The 22107-nt window shown below is 46.7% G+C and overlaps 1 protein-coding gene across 7 annotated transcripts in view; it reads left to right on the top strand.

Moving 5' to 3' along the window:
• Positions 1-22107, top strand: part of DOCK10 (dedicator of cytokinesis 10) — a 691954-nt gene that overhangs the window by 602990 nt on the left and 66857 nt on the right. For all 7 annotated transcript variants that reach the window (XM_063916012.1, XM_063916009.1, XM_063916010.1 and 4 more), the window contains exons 43-45: positions 4362-4544; positions 6218-6328; positions 17369-17584. In XM_063916012.1, the coding sequence (XP_063772082.1) occupies positions 4362-4544; positions 6218-6328; positions 17369-17584 (510 nt within the window). The remainder of the gene's footprint in view (positions 1-4361; positions 4545-6217; positions 6329-17368; positions 17585-22107) is intronic.

Below are 22107 nucleotides of genomic sequence, written 5' to 3'. Positions count from 1 at the left end.
GGCCCTGGAGACTGACAAATTCATTGTGCAGGTGTCAGGACTGTGCATGCTGCTTGAGTACATGCACCAGTCCTGGAGTCTTCCAGACCTATTACGCAGGTGTTGGGAATGTGGATGCTGCTTGAGTGCATGCGCTGGTTCCAGAGCCTGCCAGATCCATTGCACAGACTCCAGGACTGCGGACGCTGTTTGTGTGCATGTGTAACAGGTAAGTACGGTGGAGTCACTTGTTGCACGTGTAGGTGTCGGTGGACGTACCTGGATTCTTCACCCGGAATCACATCTTGGACCGGATCTCACTGCTGGAACCCAAGGCAGAAAGACGAGGAACCCCAACTCCAGAGGACCCAACACAATAGTCACCACACGTTAGGACTAGAGATGTGCAGCGGGCATTTTTCAAGTTTTGTGTTTTGGTTTTGGATTCGGTTCCGCGGTCGTGTTTTGGATTCGGACGCGTTTTGGCAAAACCTCCCTTTCGAATTTTTGTCAGATTCGGGTGCGTTTTGGATTCGGGTGTTTTTTTTCCAAAAAACCCTCAAAAACAGCTTAAATCATAGATGCAGCACTGGACTATTGTACTGTAGTATACTGGTCACCACAATGCAGCACAAGACAATGAGCAGTGATCCTGAGCACTGATGAGGGTACTAGAACTGACACTGAGCAGCGAGATGCAGCACTGAACTATTGTACTGTAGTATACTGATCACCACAATGCAGCACTGATACTGAGCACTGATATTGAGCTGATATTGAGCTTTCCACTGAGAGAACGTAGCCACGTCCTCTCGCTCTCTCTGTGCAATGCACGAGTGAAAATGGCGGCGACGCGCGGCTCTTTATATGGAATCCGAATCTCGCGAGAATCCGACAGCGGGATGATGACGTTTTGCCTTGTTCGGGTTTTCCGAGTCAGGCGGGAAGAACCGAGTCTGCCTCTGACCCGTGTAAACCACGTGGAGTTCGGGGGGGTTCGGTTCTCGGAGAACCGAACCCGCTCATCTCTAGTTAGGACGGTGACATAATGTCTATTATTCGGGAACAAAACAGGTCACCGCTGTAAGGTTAAATAGTTAAAGACAGGGTACAAAGTATACTAAAAATAACCCAACGTAGGATTTCCGTGGTACAATAGATTAATTCAGCATACAGTTGACATGGACAGTGAAATGATATTCAATGGGTGTTAACCAAATTGTACAACAGGTGGCAACCTAACACCACAGACACTCAAAGTCAGCTGTAACTATCTATCTGCAGTTAGAAATGAAACCTCTTAAGCAGGGATAATACACTATTATTCCGTAGCAGAATTGGGCTATCGATAGCGACCTAAATGATAATGTGCGATACTGGTTAGAAGCAGTCAGTTAAAGAAACTGATTTAACATATATACGAAATCAAAGTTCTTCACAGGAAAGTCAGTATACGAACTATTTCCACTAGGTGTCAGTCTATAACCTGACGTAGTCTTATTCAGCACCTGAGGACCATTAACGGGGTATTAATATTACACACTGTATATTACAGTTGCTTATTGGTCCCTATATTGGACAATGACTTTAGTCACAGTGGTGAAGAGCAAGTCTCCTTCTATAAGCGATTACACTAGAGGTACATCTGCAGAAAGGTAAAGAATGAAGCAAGCCAGTAATAAGCAGGGATAATTGATCAGTTCAAAGTCACCTTGCCATTGGGAGCCAGTTACAGATAGCTAAAAGTGGTAATTGGCAGAGGCCAGCATAGCGACAGTTTATGGAAAGACATTAGCTTACAGTGATATCCTCTCACAAAGCAAGGCACTAACTGTTGAGTGTTCCTGTAGCAGACAGGACAAGCTTTACAAATGAGTCTGTCAGACGTAATATAATATGCAAGCAGTAGGGTTCAGCGGGGTGTATAGAAGCAAACCCAGGTCACGGCTCCGGTCTTCTGTGGGGACTCCCACTCTAGCTGCTCCTGTAGTCACTGGGCAGACTCTGCAACGTGCTGACAGCACTGCGGAACTCAGCTCTCCGGATCCCGTCGACAGGTGCAAGGCTCAGAGTCCCTTCAGCAGTGCATCTCCCCTTCTCCGTCTACTGCCCCTTTCACAGCACCGCTCTCCACGGCTCTCGCAGTTCTTCTTAATGGGGCGCAGTCTGGCGGTGGCGCTGAAGTCCCGGCTCCTGTCACGGCAGCGTCTGGCGGCACTTCCCGCAGGTCTTGTCGGTGACAGGCTCTCTCTCCTGGCGGTGATCTCGCTCCTCAGGGTGGCACCTCACACGCACTTCTCACACGGTCACCTCCCGTCAGAGTGCTCCTCTCTGCCGTCACCTCAACATCGGCTTCTCTGCTTTAAGAGCGCGAACCCCCTGCTGTCTCCTCAGCATCACCTCAGCGCAGCGTCACTCTCCCAGCTTTTACCTCAGAGCACACACACTGGATGGTAACTCCGCCTTCTGCTCTTCCCGCTCTGCACCACCCAATCAGCGGCTTCGATTCCTCCTGCACCTGGGTCCTAGCGCTCCACAAGTTGCTGTCCTTTGGTTGCTGGCGTGCCTAGCAACCTAAGCAAGGGGAAGCTGTTAACCCTTTCAGTTGTACTGTGCTGGCTAGTGAGAAGTGAGGGTTCCTTTTAGGGAAAATGTAGGTGTCTCACCCAGGTTGTCTCCAGTATATGGGTGATGGTACCTATATAGCCCCATAAATCCAAGTTAATAGGATATCCATGTCAGAGTGTAACACATGCGCTATTCATAGGGTCTGCCAGATTCATGGCGATGGAACTGTAGATGCTGCTTGTGTGTATGTGCTGGTCCCAGGGTCTGTTGGATCCATTGCACAGGCTCCAGGTCTGTGGACGATGGTCTTATACAGGCGCTGGTCCGTGGTTCTGCCAGATTCATTTGGCAGGAGCTGGGACTGTGGATTGCAGCACAGGCTGCCCCCTCCACCAAGAGGGTAGGAGTCGCCACTAGTGCCCACATACAGTAATGACATGAAGGAGCAGCTGCAGCCTTATTCCTGTGCAGCTACAGGATGCTGCTTCCATATCTATGATACACTGAGTGTGTAACAATGTCAGAGCCCTCTGCTCATCATCACACTCCAGTCTGAGAAGCAGAAAATGGTGCCATCCATCTACTGCCTGGTAAGGTAAAAAGCAAGGAAATGTGGGGCTAGGGCACATGGTGCTTCTGCGATCCTGTGTTCTTCAGTCATATAGATCATGCTGTGAGTCTGGGTATATATGCAAGGTTGGTAAGAGATGTGTATCGCACAATCTGGCAGTCTTACAGTGATTGGGAACAGGCAACATTGACCTGACAAGCTTTACATGCAACTGCTAGCTTCATACCCCCATTCAAGTTCTTTTTTCCTTTATGGGATAAAGCCAAAAAGTACAGATTCAAGGTGTCTAGAGAGAGCTTATGCAGCCAGTGGTGGAACTGCTGCCACTACATGGGGTACAGCCACAATGTGGGCTATAGGTGTGGGGGAAACCTGAATTGTCAAGTCACCTTTTGGAGCGCAGAACAAGGGCCTCTTTTCAGCAGTTGAAGCTCCTCTGCCCATATCCTTGACCCATGAACCCATGAAGCATAAGCTGCATTTCTGGGCTCTCCCTCTATTTAATATAGGGCCTAGCCATGCAGTCTCCTGCCTGTTATGCAGCCTATGTAATCAGAGGAGTGCATTGTGGTCTGCATCACATGGGTCTCCCTCCTGACTCCACGGGAAATTACTAAACACCATTGACAACGCAATCATTTGTAGGATTCCATAGAAAACTAAGTTAAATATATACATTAGAAAAACAAAGTGAAATATATTATTTCATTAAAGACTAATTAGTGGTTATTAGATTTTTTTTTGGGATGTCCAGTGAATGTGTTGGTCCTATTAAAGAAACATTTAATTTGAAATAACATTTAACCAAACATGACTAATTTTTTATCTTCCTTAATAGACAGGCTTTTATAGCCGTGATACTAATTAATATATAATTTTAGTTATATTCTTGAATAGTTTCTTTATATTTAAAGAAGAGAAATGACATTTGTTAAAATAGTTCTATATACTGTAGTTTTTATATTTAGTGCCAACCATGCTATATATTCTATGCATATATAATAGAATAGAGTAGGATTGTTGGTATCTATCTACCATGCAATACTTTTTTGTGAAGTCCATTGGGTGACATAATGCAATATAAACAATTATTATATGTCTCTTACACACTATAAAACTGTAGGCAGCATGTTACAAGGTCAAACGTACAGTATTTAAACTGGTTTATGTGTAAATGCAGGTAAGATGCACAACCTTAGCTCTTTTTGAACAATCTTGATGTAAGGGTTTATCTCCCTTCCAGTTCCCTTCTGCATTCTTTCAAGGACAAGCTGACCTTTGCGGTCCCTTCTGCTATGAGGTCCTGAAATGTTGCAATCATCGCTCGCGCTCCACTCAAAATGAGGCTTCAGCTCTTCTGTATTTCTTCATGAGGAAAAACTTTGAGTATACAAAACAAAAGTCAATTGTGAGATCACATCTGCAGGTAATTTACATACCTAATTCACCCGCTGCATTACTATACATCTTATTGTATTTATGTTTGATAAATGCTTCATAAGTTAATTCATGTTTTTTTTTTTTTGCTTTCCTTTCATTAATAATAATAATAATAAAAGTCTGATGAGTAGTTGAAGTGGAAATTTGGGCATCTGTGAATGACTTAAACACAGTACCTTTTTTTTTTTGTATCTGCATGTTAATAGTACATAGCACTGCAGAGCATAGGTTGTTAGACAGCAGCTCTTTAGCTAATTGGCCCTACACACTGGCCAATATTCCTCAAAGATATGAACGATCTCGTTCATTATTGAACGAGATGACGTTCATATCTTTGAGTGTGGAGTCACCAGCGATGAACGATGCGCGGCCCCGCGCTCGTTCATCGCTGGTTCCCCATCGGCTGTGCATGCAGGCCAATATGGACGATCTCGTCCATATTTGCCTGCACTTCAATGGAGCCGGGTGACGGGGAGAGTGAAGAAACTTCACTTCCCTGTCACTGCAACCGACCCCCCCCCCCCCCCCCCCCCCGCCACCGTCGGGTCGCCTGTCGGCCGTATTCGCCGTCTGGTAGCTCGGCGGCGGATCTTTATATGTGTAGGGCCCATAAGGCAGCACAATTTGTGGATGGCTTTCAGCTAAAAGCAACAGCTACTGTCTATGGATTTGCAGCCAAAAAAAACACCCATTCCATATACATCAGGACAGTCCTACTCACATATAAACAACAGAATGGCACAGTATTAAAATAGCGGTTATGATACAGAGTGACATTTGTAACAAAAAAAGTCAATGCAATGCAGAAGAGGCTTCTTAAGGCCCGTACACACTGGTCGATATATCGGCCGTTCTCTTGAACGACCGATATATCGCGGGACCGTCGGCCAGTGTGTACGGGCGATACGTCTGTGAACTCCGTCGTTCACAGACGTATCGCGTCGGCCGCGCAGCACAGCCGACGGCCAATATATCTAACGATATATTGGCGCGTCGCTGTGTGTATACGGGGCGGTCGTCCGACCGCCCAGACACATGCTGCGGCGGCCGGCGGTGATTGACAGCTGAACTGAACCCGACGGATCGGGCAGTGTGTATGCACAGCACACTGCCCAATCCGTACATAGATATATCTGCAGATCAATTGATCTGCAGATATATCTATTAGTGTGTACCCACCTTTAGAATGGTTGTAACTATGTGTCATGCATCTTGTTACAAATTATTGAAATACTGACAAAAAATATTACAGAGCGTAGTAAGGACATATAGCAGAGATAAATCATATCTGCTCTAGCTATGGCAGAACTACAAGCCTCAGCTTTCCTTGTCAGTTGTGAATAAATTGCAAACACTAATCTCAGTCATGCATTGTTTTGCATGGAGCGTTATAATCTAATATAAACCTCTACAAATTATGTTTACTCAAAATAAACATACAGCAATATCCAATATTATTAACTAAATTTACTGCTAGTAAATGGACATTTATTCCCCAGCGTGCAGTTTTCTATATCATTTGTCAGTTTCAATTTTCTAATTCCTGTGAGTTAATGGTCGTTTTATTCCACAGATGATTCTGATGACACTAATATATTTTAAATGCTGTTTTCATGTTACACAATAAATTGAAAACATACATCTTGTTTGTATTAACAGCTTATTAAAGCAGTAAGTCAGCTGATTGCTGATGCGGGCATTGGGGGCTCTCGATTTCAACATTCACTGGCAATTATCAACAACTTTGCTAATGGAGACAAGCAGATGAAGGTAATAATAGGGTTAACAAATAATGCTAAACACAACAAATAGCCATCTGGAGCCAGGAACTAGCTCAGTGGCGGTATGCATGGACGTGTATTTCCACTTGTGTATTTACAATGGTTAGCTACCTCACATTTCATTAGCAAGCTTGCATACAGTATATTTTACACAAAAAAAAGAATGTTCTACCAAAAGAAAACACAGCAGGGTCTGAGCATTCTCAGGGCCTGATTCAGTTGATGCAAGGGGTGCAAATACTTTTTCTTTTTGCATGAAGGGCCTACTTACCTACTATCCCAGGAACAGTCTGTTGTCCCCCCTTCAACCGGGAAGCAGGTCCCCCCACCATGACCGTCGTCATCTTCCCAGTGCCATCTTCAGGAAGATGGCGCAGCACATTAAGAGCAAAGACTCTGGAGAGTCTTTGCTTTCTAGTGTTCATGCGCCATCTTCCCAAATATCACTGGGAAGATGGCACTGGCTGAGGAGGTGGGGCCCGCTTCCCAGAGTAAGCTAGGTAGGAAGCGGTTGCCCTCCCCTGCACCCTCCTAGATTTGAATGGAGTGACCTCGCCACCATGCTCCCACAAAGCCCACCTACACCATGCCCTCCATTGTGCAGCCAGAAAGTCAGCAAGTATGATTCAAGGTAAATACTGGCTGCTTTTGCATGTAGCCCACAAATGCTGGGCAGCTTTATTTTTACATTTCAATTTGAGTTTGGACACGCCCCTCCCAAAACAAAATCTCTCTGTATGTTTGAAATCTGCCCCCACCTGCAGTGAAACATGGTTTTATCAACTTACTATTTTTTACTTTGCTCCAGCTCAAAAGTTCTTATTAGATGGGATATGGGCCCTCATTCCGAGTTGTTCGCTCGCTAGCTGCTTTTCGCAGCAGTGCACATGCTAAGCCGCCGCCCTCTGGGAATGTATCTTAGCTTAGCGGAATTGCGAACGAAAGATTAGCAGAATTGTGAATAGAAATTTCTTAGCAGTTTCTGAGTAGCTCGAGACTTACTCCTACACTGCGATCAGTTCAGTCAGTTTCGTTCCTGGTTTGACGTCACAAACACACCCAGCGTTCGCCCAGACACTCCCCCGTTTCTTCAGACACTCCCGCGTTTTTCCCAGAAACGCCAGCGTTTTTCCGCACACTCCCGTAAAACGGCAAGTATCCGTCCAGAAACACCCACTTCCTGTCAATCACACTCCGATCACCAGAACGATGAAAAATCTTCGTTAGGCCGTGAGTAAAATACCAAACTTTTGTGCTAATTTACTTGGCGCAGGCGCACTGCGAACGTTGCGCATGCGCAGTTTGCGACTAATCGCTCCGTAGCGAAAAAAAATAACGAGCGAACAACTCGGAATGACCCCCGTTGTTCTTTGGCATTTTCTATGTTTTACATTGAGTATAATGCACTTGAGATGAGTCTAATTCTAATCCATTCTGTGAAACTGCAGTGCACTTCATGTTTGGCAGTGAACACCTTTACTCCATCCAACTCTTTTCCTTGGATAGTCCAGACTTCTGCTGCAATGCAAACACTGTCATTGTCCTCCATAAGCCTGTACACCTTGGTGGAAGTCTGGGCACACTTGCACATTGTGAGGACGATGTCACCTGCAAACAGGATTGTTTGCTGCCCCTCTGCCATTTTGTACTTTATAAATGTTCAGTGAAATTAAAGGTAACCCTGGGTCCCTGAAAATATGCAGCCTCTTATCTCTCCTTTATCATCTTTTCTCTAACGTCCTAAGTGGATGCTGGGGACTCCGTAAGGACCATGGAGAATAGCGGCTCCGCAGGAGACTGGGCACATCTAAAGAAAGCTTTAGGACTATCTGGTGTGCACTGGCTCCTCCCCCTATGACCCTCCTCCAAGCCTCAGTTAGATCTCTGTGCCCGAACGAGAAGGGTGCACACTAGGGGCTCTCCTGAGCTTCTTAGTGAAAGTTTTAGTTTAGGTTTTTTATTTTCAGTGAGACCTGCTGGCAACAGGCTCACTGCATCGAGGGACTAAGGGGAGAAGAAGCGAACTCACCTGCGTGCAGAGTGGATTGGGCTTCTTAGGCTACTGGACATTAGCTCCAGAGGGACGATCACAGGCCCAGCCATGGATGGGTCCCAGAGCCGCGCCGCCGGCCCCCTTACAGATCCAGAAGACAGAAGAGGTCCGGAAAATCGGCGGCAGAAGACATCCTGTCTTCACCAAGGTAGCGCACAGCACTGCAGCTGTGCGCCATTGCTCCTCAGCACACTTCACACTTCGGTCACTGAGGGTGCAGGGCGCTAGGGGGGGGCGCCCTGAGCAGCAATAAAAACACCTTGGCTGGCGAAAATACATCACATATAGCCCCCAGGGCTATATGGATGAATTTTAACCCCTGCCAGAATCCATAAAAAAGCAGGAGAAAAGTCTGCGGAAAAAGGGGCGGAGCCTATCTCCTCAGCACACTGGCACCATTTTCCCTCACAGCTCAGTTGGAGGGAAGCTCCCCTGGCTCTCCCCTGCAGTCACTACACTACAGAAAGGGTTAAAAAAGAGAGGGGGGCACTAATTAGGCGCAGTATTAACAATACAGCAGCTATAAGGGGAAAAACACTTATATAAGGTTATCCCTGTATATATATAGAGCTTTGGTGTGTGCTGGCAAACTCTCCCTCTGTCTCCCCAAAGGGCTAGTGGGGTCCTGTCCTCTATCAGAGCATTCCCTGTGTGTGTGCTGTATGTCGGTACGTTTGTGTCGACATGTATGAGGAGAAAAATGATGTGGAGACGGAGCAGATTGCCTGTAATAGTGATGTCACCCCCTAGGGGGTCGACACCTGAGTGGATGAACTGTTGGAAGGAATTACGTGACAGTGTCAGCTCTGCATAAAAGACAGTGGTTGACATGAGACAGCCGGCTACTCAGCTTGTGCCTGTCCAGACGTCTCATAGGCCGTCAGGGGCTCTAAAGCGCCCATTACCTCAGATGGCAGATATAGACGCCGACACGGATACTGACTCCAGTGTCGACGGTGAAGAGACAAATGTGACTTCCAGTAGGGCCACACGTTACATGATTGAGGCAATGAAAAATGTTTTACACATTTCTGATAATACGAGTACCACCAAAAAGGGGTATTATGTTCGGTGAGGAAAAACTACCTGTAGTTTTCCTGAATCTGAGAAATTAAATGAGGTGTGTGATGATGCGTGGTTTTCCCCCGATAACAACTGATAATTTCTAAAATGTTATTGGCATTATATCCTTTCCCGCCAGAGGGTAGGGTGCGTTGGGAAACACCCCCTAGGGTGGATAAAGCGCTCACACGCTTGTAAGGGCTCTACCCTCTCCTGAGATGGCCGCCCTTAAGGATCCTGCTGATAGAAAGCAGGAGGGTATCCTAAAATGTATTTACACACATACTGGTGTTATACTGTGACCAGCAATCGCCTCAGCCTGGATGTGCAGTGCTGGGTTGGCGTGGTCGGATTCCCTGACTGAAAATATTGATACCCTAGATAGGGACAGTATATTTTTGCCTATAGAGCATTTAAAAGATGCATTTCTATATATGCGTGATGCACAGCGGAATATTTGCCGACTGGCATCAAGTCTAAGTGCGTTGTCCATTTCTACCAGTAGAGGGTTATGGACACGTCAGTGGTCAGGTGATGCGTATTCCAAACGGCATTTGGAAGTATTGCCTTAATAAGGGGAGGAGTTATTTGGGGTCGGTCTTTCAGACCTGGTGGCCACGGCAACAGCTGGGAAATCCACGTTTGTACCCCAGGTCGCCTCTCAGCATGAGAAGACGCCGTATTATCAGGCGCAGTCTTTTCGTGGACAAGCGGGCAAAATGTTCCTCATTTCTGCCCCGTGACAGAGGGAGAGGAAAAAGGCTGCAGAAATCAGCCAGTTCCCAGGAACAGAAACCCTCTCCCGCCTCTGCCAAGCCCTCAGTATGACGCTGGGGCTTTACAAGCAGAATCAGGCACGGTGGGGGGCCCGTCTCAATGAATTTCAGCGCGCAGTGGGCTCACTCGCAAGTAGACCCCTGGATCCTTCAGGTGATATCTCAGGGGTACAAATTAGAATTCGAGACGTCTCCCCCTCGCCGTTTTCCTAAAGTCGGCTTTACCGATGTCTCCTTCTGACAGGGAGACAGTTTTGGAAGCCATTCACAAGCTGTATTCCCAGCAGGTGATAATCAAGGTACCCCTCCTGCAACAGGGAACGGGGTATTATTCCACACTGTTGTGGTACCGAAGCCGGACGGCTCGGTGAGACCGATTCTAAATCTAAAATCTTTGAACACTTACATACAGAGGTTCAAATTCAAGATTGAGTCACTCAGAGCAGTGATTGCGAACCTGGAAGAAGAGGACTACATGATGTCTCGGGACATCAAGGATGCTTACCTTCATGTCAAAATGTACCCTTCTCACCAAGGGTACCTCAGGTTTATGGTACAGAACTGTCACTATCAGTTCAGACGCTGCCGTATGGATGGTCCACGGCACCCCGGGTCTTTACCAAGGTAATGGCCGAAATGATGATATTCCTTCGAAGGAAGGGAATTTTAGTTATCCCTTACTTGGACGATTCCCTGATAAGGGTAAGATCCAGGGAACAGTTGGAGGTCGGTGTAGCACTATCTCAGGTAGTGTTGCGGCAGCACGATTGGATTCTCAATATTCCAAAATCGCAGCTGGTTCCGACGACTTGTCTTCTGTTCCTAGGGATGATCCTGGACACAGTCCAGAAAAAGGTGTTTCTCCCGGAGGGGAAAGACAGGGAGTTATCCGAGCTAGTCAGGAACCTCCTAAAACCGAGCCAAGTCTCAGTGCATCAATGCACAAAGGGTTCTGGGTAAAATGGTGGCTTCCTACGAAGCAATCCCATTCGGCAGATTCCACGCAAGAACTTTCCAGTGGGACCTGCTGGACAAATGGTCCGGGTCGCATCTTCAGATGCATCAGCGGATAACCCTGTCACCAAGGACAAGGGTGTCCCTCCTGTGGTGGTTGCAGAGTGCTCATCTTCTAGAGGGCCACAGATTCGGCATTCAGGACTGGGTCCTGGAGACCACGGATGCCAGCCTGCGAGGCTGGGGAGCAGTCACACAGGGAAGGAATATCCAGGGCTTATGGTCAAGCCTGGAGACATCACTTCACATAAATATCCTGAAGCTAAGGGCCATTTACAATGCTCTAAGCTTAGCAAGACCTCTGCTTCAAGGTCAGCCGGTGTTGATCCAGTCGGACAACATCACGGCAGTCACCCACGTAAACAGACAGGGTGGCACAAGAAGCAGGAGGGCAATGGCAGAAGCTGCAAGGATTCTTCGCTGGGCGGAAAATCATGTGATAGCACTGTCAGCAGTATTCATTCCGGGAGTGGACAACTGGGAAGCAGACTTCCTCAGCACGACCTCCACCCGGGAGAGTGGGGACTTCACCCAGAAGTCTTCCACATGATTATAAACCGTTGGGAAAAACTCGACAGGTATTGCGCCAGGTCAAGGGACCCTCAGGCAATAGCTGTAGATGCTCTGGTAACACCGTGGGTGTACCAGTCAGTGTATGTGTTCCCTCCTCTGCCTCTCATACCCAAGGTACTGAGATTGATAAGATGGAGAGGAGTAAGCACTATATTCGTGGCTCCGGATTGGCCAAGAAGGACTTGGTAACCGGAACTTCAAGAGATGCTCACGGAGGATCCTTGGCCTCTACCTCTAAGAAGGGACCTGCTCCAACAAGGACCCTGTCTGTTCCAAGACTTACCGCGGCTGCGTTTGACGGCATGGCGGTTGAACGCCGGATCCTGAAGGAAAAAAGGCATTCCGGATGAAGTCATCCCTATCCTGATCAAAGCCAGGAAGGATGTAACCGCAAAACATTATCACCGCATTTGGTGAAAATATGTTGCGTGGTGCGAGGCCAGTAAGGCCCGACGGAGGAAATTCAACTGGGTCGATTCCTACATTTCCTGCAAACAGGAGTGTCTATGGGCCTGAAATTGGGGTCCATTAAGGTTCAAATTTCGGCCCTGTCAATTTTCTTCCAAAAAGAACTAGCTTCAGTCCCTGAAGTTCAGACGTTTGTAAAAGGGGTACTGCATATACAGCCTCCTTTTGTGCCTCCAGTGGCACTTTGGGATCTCAATGTAGTTTTTTGGGTTCCAAAAGTCACATTGGTTTGAACCACTTAAATCTGTGGAGTTAAAATATCTCACATGGAAAGTGGTCATGCTGTTGGCCCTGGCCTGGGCCAGGCGCGTGTCAGAATTGGCGGTTTTATCCTGTAAAAGCCCTTATCTGATTTTCCATTCGGACAGGGCGGAATTGAGGACTCGTCCTCAGTTTCTCCCTAAGGTGGTTTCAGCGTTTCACCTGAACCAACCTATTGTGGTGCCTGCGGCTACTAGGGACTTGGAGGACTCCAAGTTGCTAGACGTTGTCAGGGCCCTGAAAATATATGTTTCCAGGACGGCTGGAGTCAGAAAATCTGACTCGCTGTTTATTCTGTATGCACCCAACAAGCTGGGTGCTCCTGCTTCTAAGCAGACTATTGCTCGTTGGATTTGTAGTACAATTCAGCTTGCACATTCTGTGGCAGGCCTGCCACAGCCAAAAATCTGTAAATGCCCACTCCACAAGAAAGGTGGGCTCATCTTGGGCGGCTACCCGAGGGGTCTCGGCTTTACAACTTTGCCGAGCAGCTACTTGGTCAGGAGCAAATACGTTTGTAAAATTCTACAAAATTGATACCCTGGCTGAGGAGGACCTGGAGTTCTCTCAATTGGTGCTGCAGAGTCATCCGCACTCTCCCGCCCGTTTGGAAGCTTTGGTATAATCCCCATGGTCCTTACGGAGTCCCCAGCATCCACTTAGGACGTTAGAGAAAATAAGAATTTACTTACCGATAATTCTATTTCTCGTAGTCCGTAGTGGATGCTGGGCGCCCATCCCAAGTGCGGATTGTCTGCAATACTGGTACATAGTTATTGTTACCAAAAAATCGGGTTATTGCTGTAGTGAGCCATCTTTTCTAGAGGCTCCTCTGTTATCATGCTGTTAACTGGGTTCAGATCACAAGTTGTACAGTGTGATTGGTGTGGCTGGTATGAGTCTTACCCGGGATTCAAAATCCTTCCTTATTGTGTACGCTCGTCCGGGCACAGTATCCTAACTGAGGCTTGGAGGAGGGTCATAGGGGGAGGAGCCAGTGCACACCAGATAGTCCTAAAGCTTTCTTTAGATGTGCCCAGTCTCCTGCGGAGCCGCTATTCCCCATGGTCCTTACGGAGTCCCCAGCATCCACTACGGACTACGAGAAATAGAATTATCGGTAAGTAAATTCTTATTTTCAACTCTTGCTTGGAATACTCTCATATCTCCTCTGTCACCTTCTCATATCTCCCCTGTCACCTTCCTTGCAATACTCTCATCTCTACCCTGTCAGCATCTCATCTTTCTCCTGCCACCCTCTAATCTCTTTCCTGAAACATTCTCATATCTCCCCTGTCCCCTTCTCAACTCCTCATTGAAAAACTCTCTCTCACCTGCTAGTGCCACCCTGGCTTGTGGTACAATATCCACTCCCCCTGGTACCCACTCCTCTGTCCCTTGTTCCTCTACTGTATCTCACCTGGTACCATCTCCTCTCTTCCCTACCACCCCCTAACCTCTCTCTGTTATGCTCTCACCTATTCCCTGGCTTGCTAAATGAAAACAAGAATAATTTTCATGTTATATTTAAATTTACACTTAAACCCTGATTTTATGCATAAATAAATACCCAGGAAAGATAAAACCCAAAAACTGAGACACTACTTACTCACGTAAGACTATTATTAAGCAGAGAAAAGCCCAATCTTTGGCAAAAAAAAGTTTTTCGATAAAAATAAAAATCATTATTTCAACTGATAATAATAAGAAAATTATTTTTGTTATGCATGCGCATATCCCTGGATACTGACTACTCTTAAAGTGCCCCCCACCCCACCCATTATCTTTGGGTAGCTGAGTATAACTGAGTATAGTATCACTGAGCTGCCATGCTGATATTTGTTACTACAGTACATCTTGATGATAAAGTAGGAGGTTTTATGTCTCAGGGTATTATTCTTGCTATTATTATTATTATTACTGAGGCACCACAAAAGTTTTGTAAGGCCAAACAGACGAATTATAACTGACAACATGTTACATGAGTATAGACTGACACAAACAATTTAGCATATATACACAATTACAGTGTACAATTAGCATAATTAGGTAGCGAAGACACAGGAGAGAGGGACACATGAGCTTACAATCTGAAGGTGATATTGGTGGTCATCATAGGGAGAAACTGACAGAGTAGAAGAGGACAGATACCTGAGGTTAAATGTAATAGGGTGCGATTTTAGAAAATGTGCAATTTTTACAGCAAATTCGCACATTTTCCGAAAATTGCAAATGTAATAGCTTGCGATTTTGTTAAAAATCACAAGTTTTGAACATATACCAAAAATCACAAGTGAAAAAACACATCCAGATGTTTTCCCATTGGAAACAATGAAAATCGCAAACGTAATAGGATGTGATTTTTTCACTTGCACACAAAACCTTACCAAAAATCGCCAGAATAATAGACCAGGTTTAGACTGGCGGTTTTTGGAGAAGCATGCACAGATCAGTGAGACCCGTGCATGCTTCTGTCTGTAAAAGTAAAGAAAGTGTTAAAATATTTAAAAAAAAAAGCGACGTGCAGGTCCCCCCCAAAAGCATAACCAGCCTCAGGCTCTTTGAGACAGTCCTGGTTGCAAAAATATAGAGAAAAAATTAAATGGGGGCTCCCCGTATTTAAACAAACAGCACCAGGCTCTTGGACCGGGACTGGTTCCAAAATGACGGGGGACAAAAGAAGTAGGAGTCCCCCATATTTTTTAAACCAGCACCGGGCTCCACTAGCCAGGGAGGTGATGCCGCAGCCGGGGGACACTTTTATATAGGTCCCTGCGGCCAAAGCATCACTCCCCCCAACTAGTCACCCCTGGCCGAGGTTCCCTGGGGGAGTGGGGACACCCTTAAATCAAGGGGTCCTCCCCTCCAGGCACCCAAGGGCCAGGTGAGAAGCCCAAGGCTGTTACCTCATCGCTGGGCGGTAGATGGGGGGCTGATAGCCCAAATTATGTAAAAATAAAGAATATTGTCCTTTGTTGTGGAACTACAGCCTCCCCGCTTGCTGGTACTTGGAGAACCACAAGTACCAGCATGCGTGGAAATAACAGTTACCTGTAGTTCCACAACAAAAGAAATACCAAAATAAAAACACAACACACACACACCATGAAAATATAAGTTTATTTACACATACATGCACACTTACACACTCACACATACTTACCTAGTGTCCCACGGAGCCCATCGGTCCCCTCGTCTAGTAGTATCCACTGGGATATCTGTAAAAAAGAAACCAATATACTCACCTATAAACCAGTGAAGATCGGTCCTCTTCTTTCCATGTAGGCATCCATGGGTTAAAAAAAATGCAAAAAACACGGTCCACTAAAAGGGATCCATATTTACACATGGATCCCCTTTCCCCGAATGCTGGGACCCCCCGTGACTCCTGTCACTAGAGTACCCGGCAGCCAATCAGGGAGCACCACGTCATAGTGCTCTCCTGATTGGCTGTGCGCTGGGTTTTTTGCGTTGTTTTTTTTTTTAACCCATGGATGCCTACATGTAAAGAAGTGGACCGATCTTCATTGGATTATAGGTGAGTATATTGGTTTCTTTTTTACAGGTACCCCAATGGACACTACTAGACAAGGGGACCGATGGGCTCCGTGGGACACTAGGTAAGTATGTGTTAGTGTGCACATATGTGTAAATAGACTTATACTTTCACGATGTGTGTGTTGTGTTTTTATTTGGGTATTTCTTTTGTTGTGGAACTACAAGTACTAGCGGGCCCGTTATTTCCCTGCAAGCTGGTACTTGTGGTTCTCCAAGTACCAGCAAGCGGGGAGGCTTGCTGGGACTTGTAGTTCCACAACAAAGGACAATATTCTTTTATTTTTGCATTCTTACACAATTTTGGCTATCAGCCCCCCCATCCACTGCCCAGGGATGGGGGGACAGCTTCGGGCTTCACCCCCTACCCTTGGATGCCTGTGGGAGGGGGGACCCCCTCCCCCAGGGAACCCCCCTTTGAAGTGACTAGTTGGGGGAGTGATGCTTTGGCCGCAGGGACCTATATAAAAATGTCTGCCAGCTGCGGGATCACCTCCCTGGCTAGTGGAGCCCGGTGCTAGTTTCAAAAATACGGGGGACCCCTACTTCTTTTGTCCCCAGTATTTTTGGAACCAGGACCAGTCCAAGAGTCCGGTGCTGGTTGTTTAAATACGGGGAACCCCCAATCAATTTTTTCAACCAGGACCGGCTCAAAGAGCCCAAGGCTGGTTATGCTTTTGGGGAGCACCTGCACATAGTTTTTTTTTTAAATATATTTTAACACTCTCTTTACTTTTACAGACAGAAGCATGATCTGTGCATGCTTCTGACTAAGTAATAAAAACATGACCTAAAATCCACACCTAAAAAAATCACACCCTATTACATCTATCCTCTAGTGTTCATTATAGCACCCTACCTCTAATTAGTGAGCAGGGCATATTTTAATTTTGAATGGCAACATTTTAGACTTGATATTTCGCTACTGTACTATGGTTATACATCAGGTGTAAAATTTTGCCCATCAAAATTAAAATATTCCCTCCTCACTGATTGGATGCAGTGCGCTAGAATGAACTCTGCATACCCCAGAGTTAGGTGGAGGGGTAGAATGAGAACAATTGTTTTATGGTCACGGATAGACTAAAAGGGGTGAGGTGGGAGGTACTGTAGAAACTAGAAAAGGCAGAATATTTTAATAAATAAGTCCCCAGTTAGTGTCAAAATGACTTCTAAGAATATCTAAAGATGAATTGCTAAATCATGTTACTACCAAGGAACAGGAAATACACCTATTTAAAATAAAAAAATTTTGCTCTCTCCAAAGAATACTCTATTTCCAGCTGAGGTGAAGGATCTGACCAAACGCATCAGGACAGTGTTAATGGCAACAGCGCAGATGAAGGAGCATGAGAAGGATCCAGAGATGCTAGTGGACCTTCAGTACAGCCTGGCAAACTCATATGCCAGCACCCCAGAGCTGCGTAGGACCTGGCTGGAGAGCATGGCGAAAATCCACGCCAGAAATGGGGACTTATCTGAGGTACAACAAACCTTCTAATCTTCAGACTGTTCTTTCCCTTTTCCTGTGTTACGCATTCATAACATGCAGAGTCTGGGTTACTGGAAGAATCACGTCTTATATGGCATAGATAGTCCATGTCTGTGTATTGTCACCATTTGCACATACAATAGGCATTTCATCATTGATTTTGTAATTCAGATGGGCAGTGGCGGTCTCAAAACTTGTAGAGTCAAAGATACCACCTGCAGCATATAGTTATTGTTCCTTCTGTCGTATAGAATACATGCTGTACTTCAAATAGCTTTCCTTCACCATCTCTATGAACTGTAATATATGTAATGTACATTAGGTAGACCTCCTCTTTACTATGGAATAGAAAAAAAGCATATGCTGGGTATCACTGCTAGCACCAAACACTACACCATATAAAGTAAGGTGTGCTGATACCAGGGTTAGAAGAGTCCATCGCTTTCCATGGCAAAACTTATCAAGGAGCCCGGTGATGCACTTGTAGCCCCCTCTCAAAGGGTTGGACTGGCCCATAGGGGTACAGGGGAAACCACCGGTGGGCCCTACTGCCTGGGGGCAGTGGCGTAACTACTGCCCCCGCAGCCCTCGCGGTGGCTTGGAGGCACAGGGCTGCGGGGGCGCCGCCACTGATTATGCGCAGATTGACATGTGGACGAGCCGTCCGCATGTAAATCTGCTGTCTCCTCTCCCTCCTTCCCTCCGCTGCTGTGATGGAGGGACACGGAGGGCACAGCGCGCGCCTCTCCTGTGTCCCTCCTGCGTCTCCGGCGGGTCTATTAAATGAAGTGCCCGTTCGTGAGCTCTGATTGGCTCACAAACCGGCACTTCATTTAACAGACCCGCCGGAGACGCAGGAGGGACACAGGAGAGGCGCGCGCTGTGCCCTCCGTGTCCCTCCATCACAAAACAGCTTGGGGGGGAGTTTAACTGGCACTGGGGGAACATATTCGGCACAGGGGGAGGGGGAACATATTTTGCACTGCAGGGGGCATATGTGGCACTGAGGGGGCATATGTGGCACTGGGGGGTATATGTGTACCTGGCACATGGGGGGGCCTATATTTGCCACTGGGCGCATGTGAGTACCTGGCACTGTGAGGGAATATCTAGCACTGGGGGCATATGTTGAACTGGGAGCACAGCCCTAGCAACAAACACTACCCCCTAGCAACGAGCATGACACCCTGAGCATGAAAACCCCTGGCACCGTGCATGGAACCAAGAGCATGAAACCCCTGGCAACGCGCATGACACCCAGTGCATGAAACCCCTGGCAACGGGCATGACACCCAGTGCATGAAACCCCTGGCAACGAGCATGACACCCTGAGCATGAAAACCCCTGCACCGTGCATGGAACCAAGAGCATGAAACCCCTGGCAACGAGCATGACACCCAGTGCATGAAACCCCTGGCAACGAGCATAACACCCAGTGCATAAAACCCCTAACAACGAGCATGACACCCTGAGAATGAAAACCCCTGGCACCGTGCATGGAACCAAGAGCATGAAACCCCTGGCAATGAGCAGATAATTTAAAAGTAATTAGAATCCTTACTGTAGGACTTAATGTGTAATGGGCATTGTGGTGTGTGGCATAATGTATCACGGACATTGTGGTGTGTGTCATAATGGAGCTGGCCACACCCCTAAGCATGGGCCTTTACCTCTGCATCCCCCCAGTGGGCCCTCCATGCCCCAGTCCGACACTGCCCCTCTCTCTGTTCTGAGTATTGGTGACCAGCGTGTGCTCCCAATGGGTATACGCCACTCAGAAGATGTCTCTGTTCTGCTCAGAGCAGAAGACCCCTAAGGGGAGTCTGGGAAGGGTGCAGGGGCCTTGGGGGAAGGGACCTGATGGGACTCAGTGTATACTATGTAATTGTCCCGAATTGAAGGGAGTGATGAGCCTGTCCTGCCGCTCAACAATAAAGACTATTGTCCTGATTTTATTTGTTGTAGGGCTAAAGAGGTATTGCCCCAAATGCACCTTTTTGCTTGCACACCAATGATGCTTTGACGCTTCCATGGTTCCAAAGCCACACTATGCAGGATTTATAGTAGCTCTAAGATGTTAGACTTTAGACCTCCATGGAGTTTAGACCCCTAAGCATCGCTCACCTAAGGCACTGGCTCCTCCATTTTACACACACTGTCCCTGTAGCCACACATATGTGTTCCACTCACTGCATGACCCAGAGATTAAATTACACACCTAATATTCTACAGAAATCACTGACCCTTTGCGGCTGATGCTGAGTTGGGCTGTGTATGTATTTCTACCATAAGCAGCGGTGTACGAATCACAGGATACAGTGCATTCGGAAACAGGGCCGACCCGAGCTTAATTTTTTGGTAAGCGGATTTAGAATTTAGTGCCCCTTGATCGGATAAAATTTTAAAAGAGGTGTGGTCTCACAAGGAAGGGGCGTGGCCACACAATAGTACCCCCAGGGGTCCAGGGAGATTGTCAGTGACAGGGAAAAAGTGCGTGACTGGGTGGCAGAGGTGATGGAGATAGTGGGTGACTGAGGAGGCTGGGGTCACAGGGAGATAATGGGTGACAGGGAGATAGTGGGTGCCATGTGCCCACAGTGCTAGATATGCCCCCACAGTGCCACATATGGGGGGTCATCAGAGCCGGCCATAGGCATAGGCAAACTAGGCAATTGCCTAGGGCATTTGATATGTCTAGGGGCATCAGCAGCTTCTACTGATTAAAATGATATGCGGCATGCCTATATTCTGTGTGTAGCATTTCATATGCAGATACAGCCACAGTCTCACACAGTATATAGGCATGCTGCATATCATTTTAATCAGCAGAAGCTGCCTGTGCATCCTAGCTACATAGCAATGCAAATAAGATGCATTTTCATAAAGAAAGTGCCCGACGTTAGCATTGAGGCAAGATTTATGAGGACACATCTGTATCCAAGCAGAGGCAGAGGTCACAGTTTTAGTGGCAGTGTGAGTGCTGTGTGCATGTGAGTGGGTTGATTGTGCAGTAGTGTTCGGAATATGTGTAAGGAGCATTATGTGTGTCATGTAAAAATGCATTAATAATGTGCAACATATGTGTAAGGGGCACTATGTGTGTCATTATGTGTATAAGGGCATTAATAATGTGCGGCATATGTGTAACGGTACTACTGTATGTGTGTCATTATGTGTATAGGGGCACTAATAATGTGCAGCAAATGTGTAGGGGGCACTATGTGTGTCATTATGTGTATAAGGGCATTAATAATGTGCAGCATATGTGTAAGGAACTTTATGTGTAAAAGGGCATTAATAAAGGTTGTCATAATGTGTAAGGCGCATTATGTTTATAAGGACATTAATAATGTCTCATATGTGTAAGGGGCATTACTGTGTGGCATTATGTGTATAAGGTGCTCTACTATGTGGCGTTGCGTATAGAAAGGGCACTACTGTGTCATCTATTGTGAATAAAGAGCAATAGGGTGTGGTGTAATGTGAATAAGGAGCAATTCAGTGTGATGTAATGTGAATAAGGGGCTCTACTGTGAGGAGTAATGTTTATAAGGTAAAGTGATACTACTGTGGGATGTAATATGAATTATGGACACTATCACATGATTAAATGTGAATAAAGTTGCAGTACTGTGTGGCGTAATTGGAATTGGGGTTACTATTGTGTGGCCATGCCCCTTGCCAGCAAAAACACACCCCTTTTTGTGCTGTGCGTCAAATGTGCGTACTGTTCCTATTTGAAATATAGGGGGTACAAACACCAAAATAAGGACTGCTATGGATGACGGGTGATGGTGCTGGGAAAGAGGTGCAAGGTCAGAGGCGGAACCAGCGGTGGTGCTAGGGGGCACCAGCCAAAATCTTGCCTAGGGCATCATATTGGTTAGGGCCGGCTCTGGGGGTCATTCCGAGTTGTTCGCTCGTTAGCTGCTTTTAGCAGCATTGCACACGCTAGGCCGCCGCCCTCTGGGAGTGTATCTTCGCTTAGCAGAATTGCGAACGAAAGAGTAGCAGAAATGCTAATAAATAATTCTTAGCAGTTTCTGAGTAGCTCGAGACTTACTCCTACACTGCGATCAGCTCAGCCCGTTTCATTCCTGGTTTGACGTCACAAACACGCCCTGCGTTCGGCCAGCCACTCCCCCGTTTCTCCAGACACTCCTGCGTTTTATCCTGGCACGCCTGCGTTTTTCCGCACACTCCCAGAAAACAGTCAGTTTCCACCCAGAAACACCCACTTCCTGTCAATCACACTCCGATCACTTCAACGATGAAAATTCTTTGTTCGCACGTGAGTAAATCTACTAACTTTTGTGCTAAATTACTTGGCGCATGCGCACTGCGTACCATGCGCATGCGCATTTTTGCCTTAATTGCTCCATTGCGAAAATTGGTAACGAGCGAACAACTCGGAATGACCCCCATGACGTCACAGTGCCAGATACAGATATGCCCCCACAGTGCCATGTGCCCACAGTGTCAGATATGCCCCCACAGTGCCAGATACAGATATG

This window comes from Pseudophryne corroboree, chromosome 4 (genome assembly GCF_028390025.1).
Source record: "Pseudophryne corroboree isolate aPseCor3 chromosome 4, aPseCor3.hap2, whole genome shotgun sequence".
Classification (NCBI taxonomy): domain Eukaryota; kingdom Metazoa; phylum Chordata; class Amphibia; order Anura; family Myobatrachidae; genus Pseudophryne; species Pseudophryne corroboree.
This window is presented reverse-complemented; position numbering and strand designations above follow the sequence as displayed.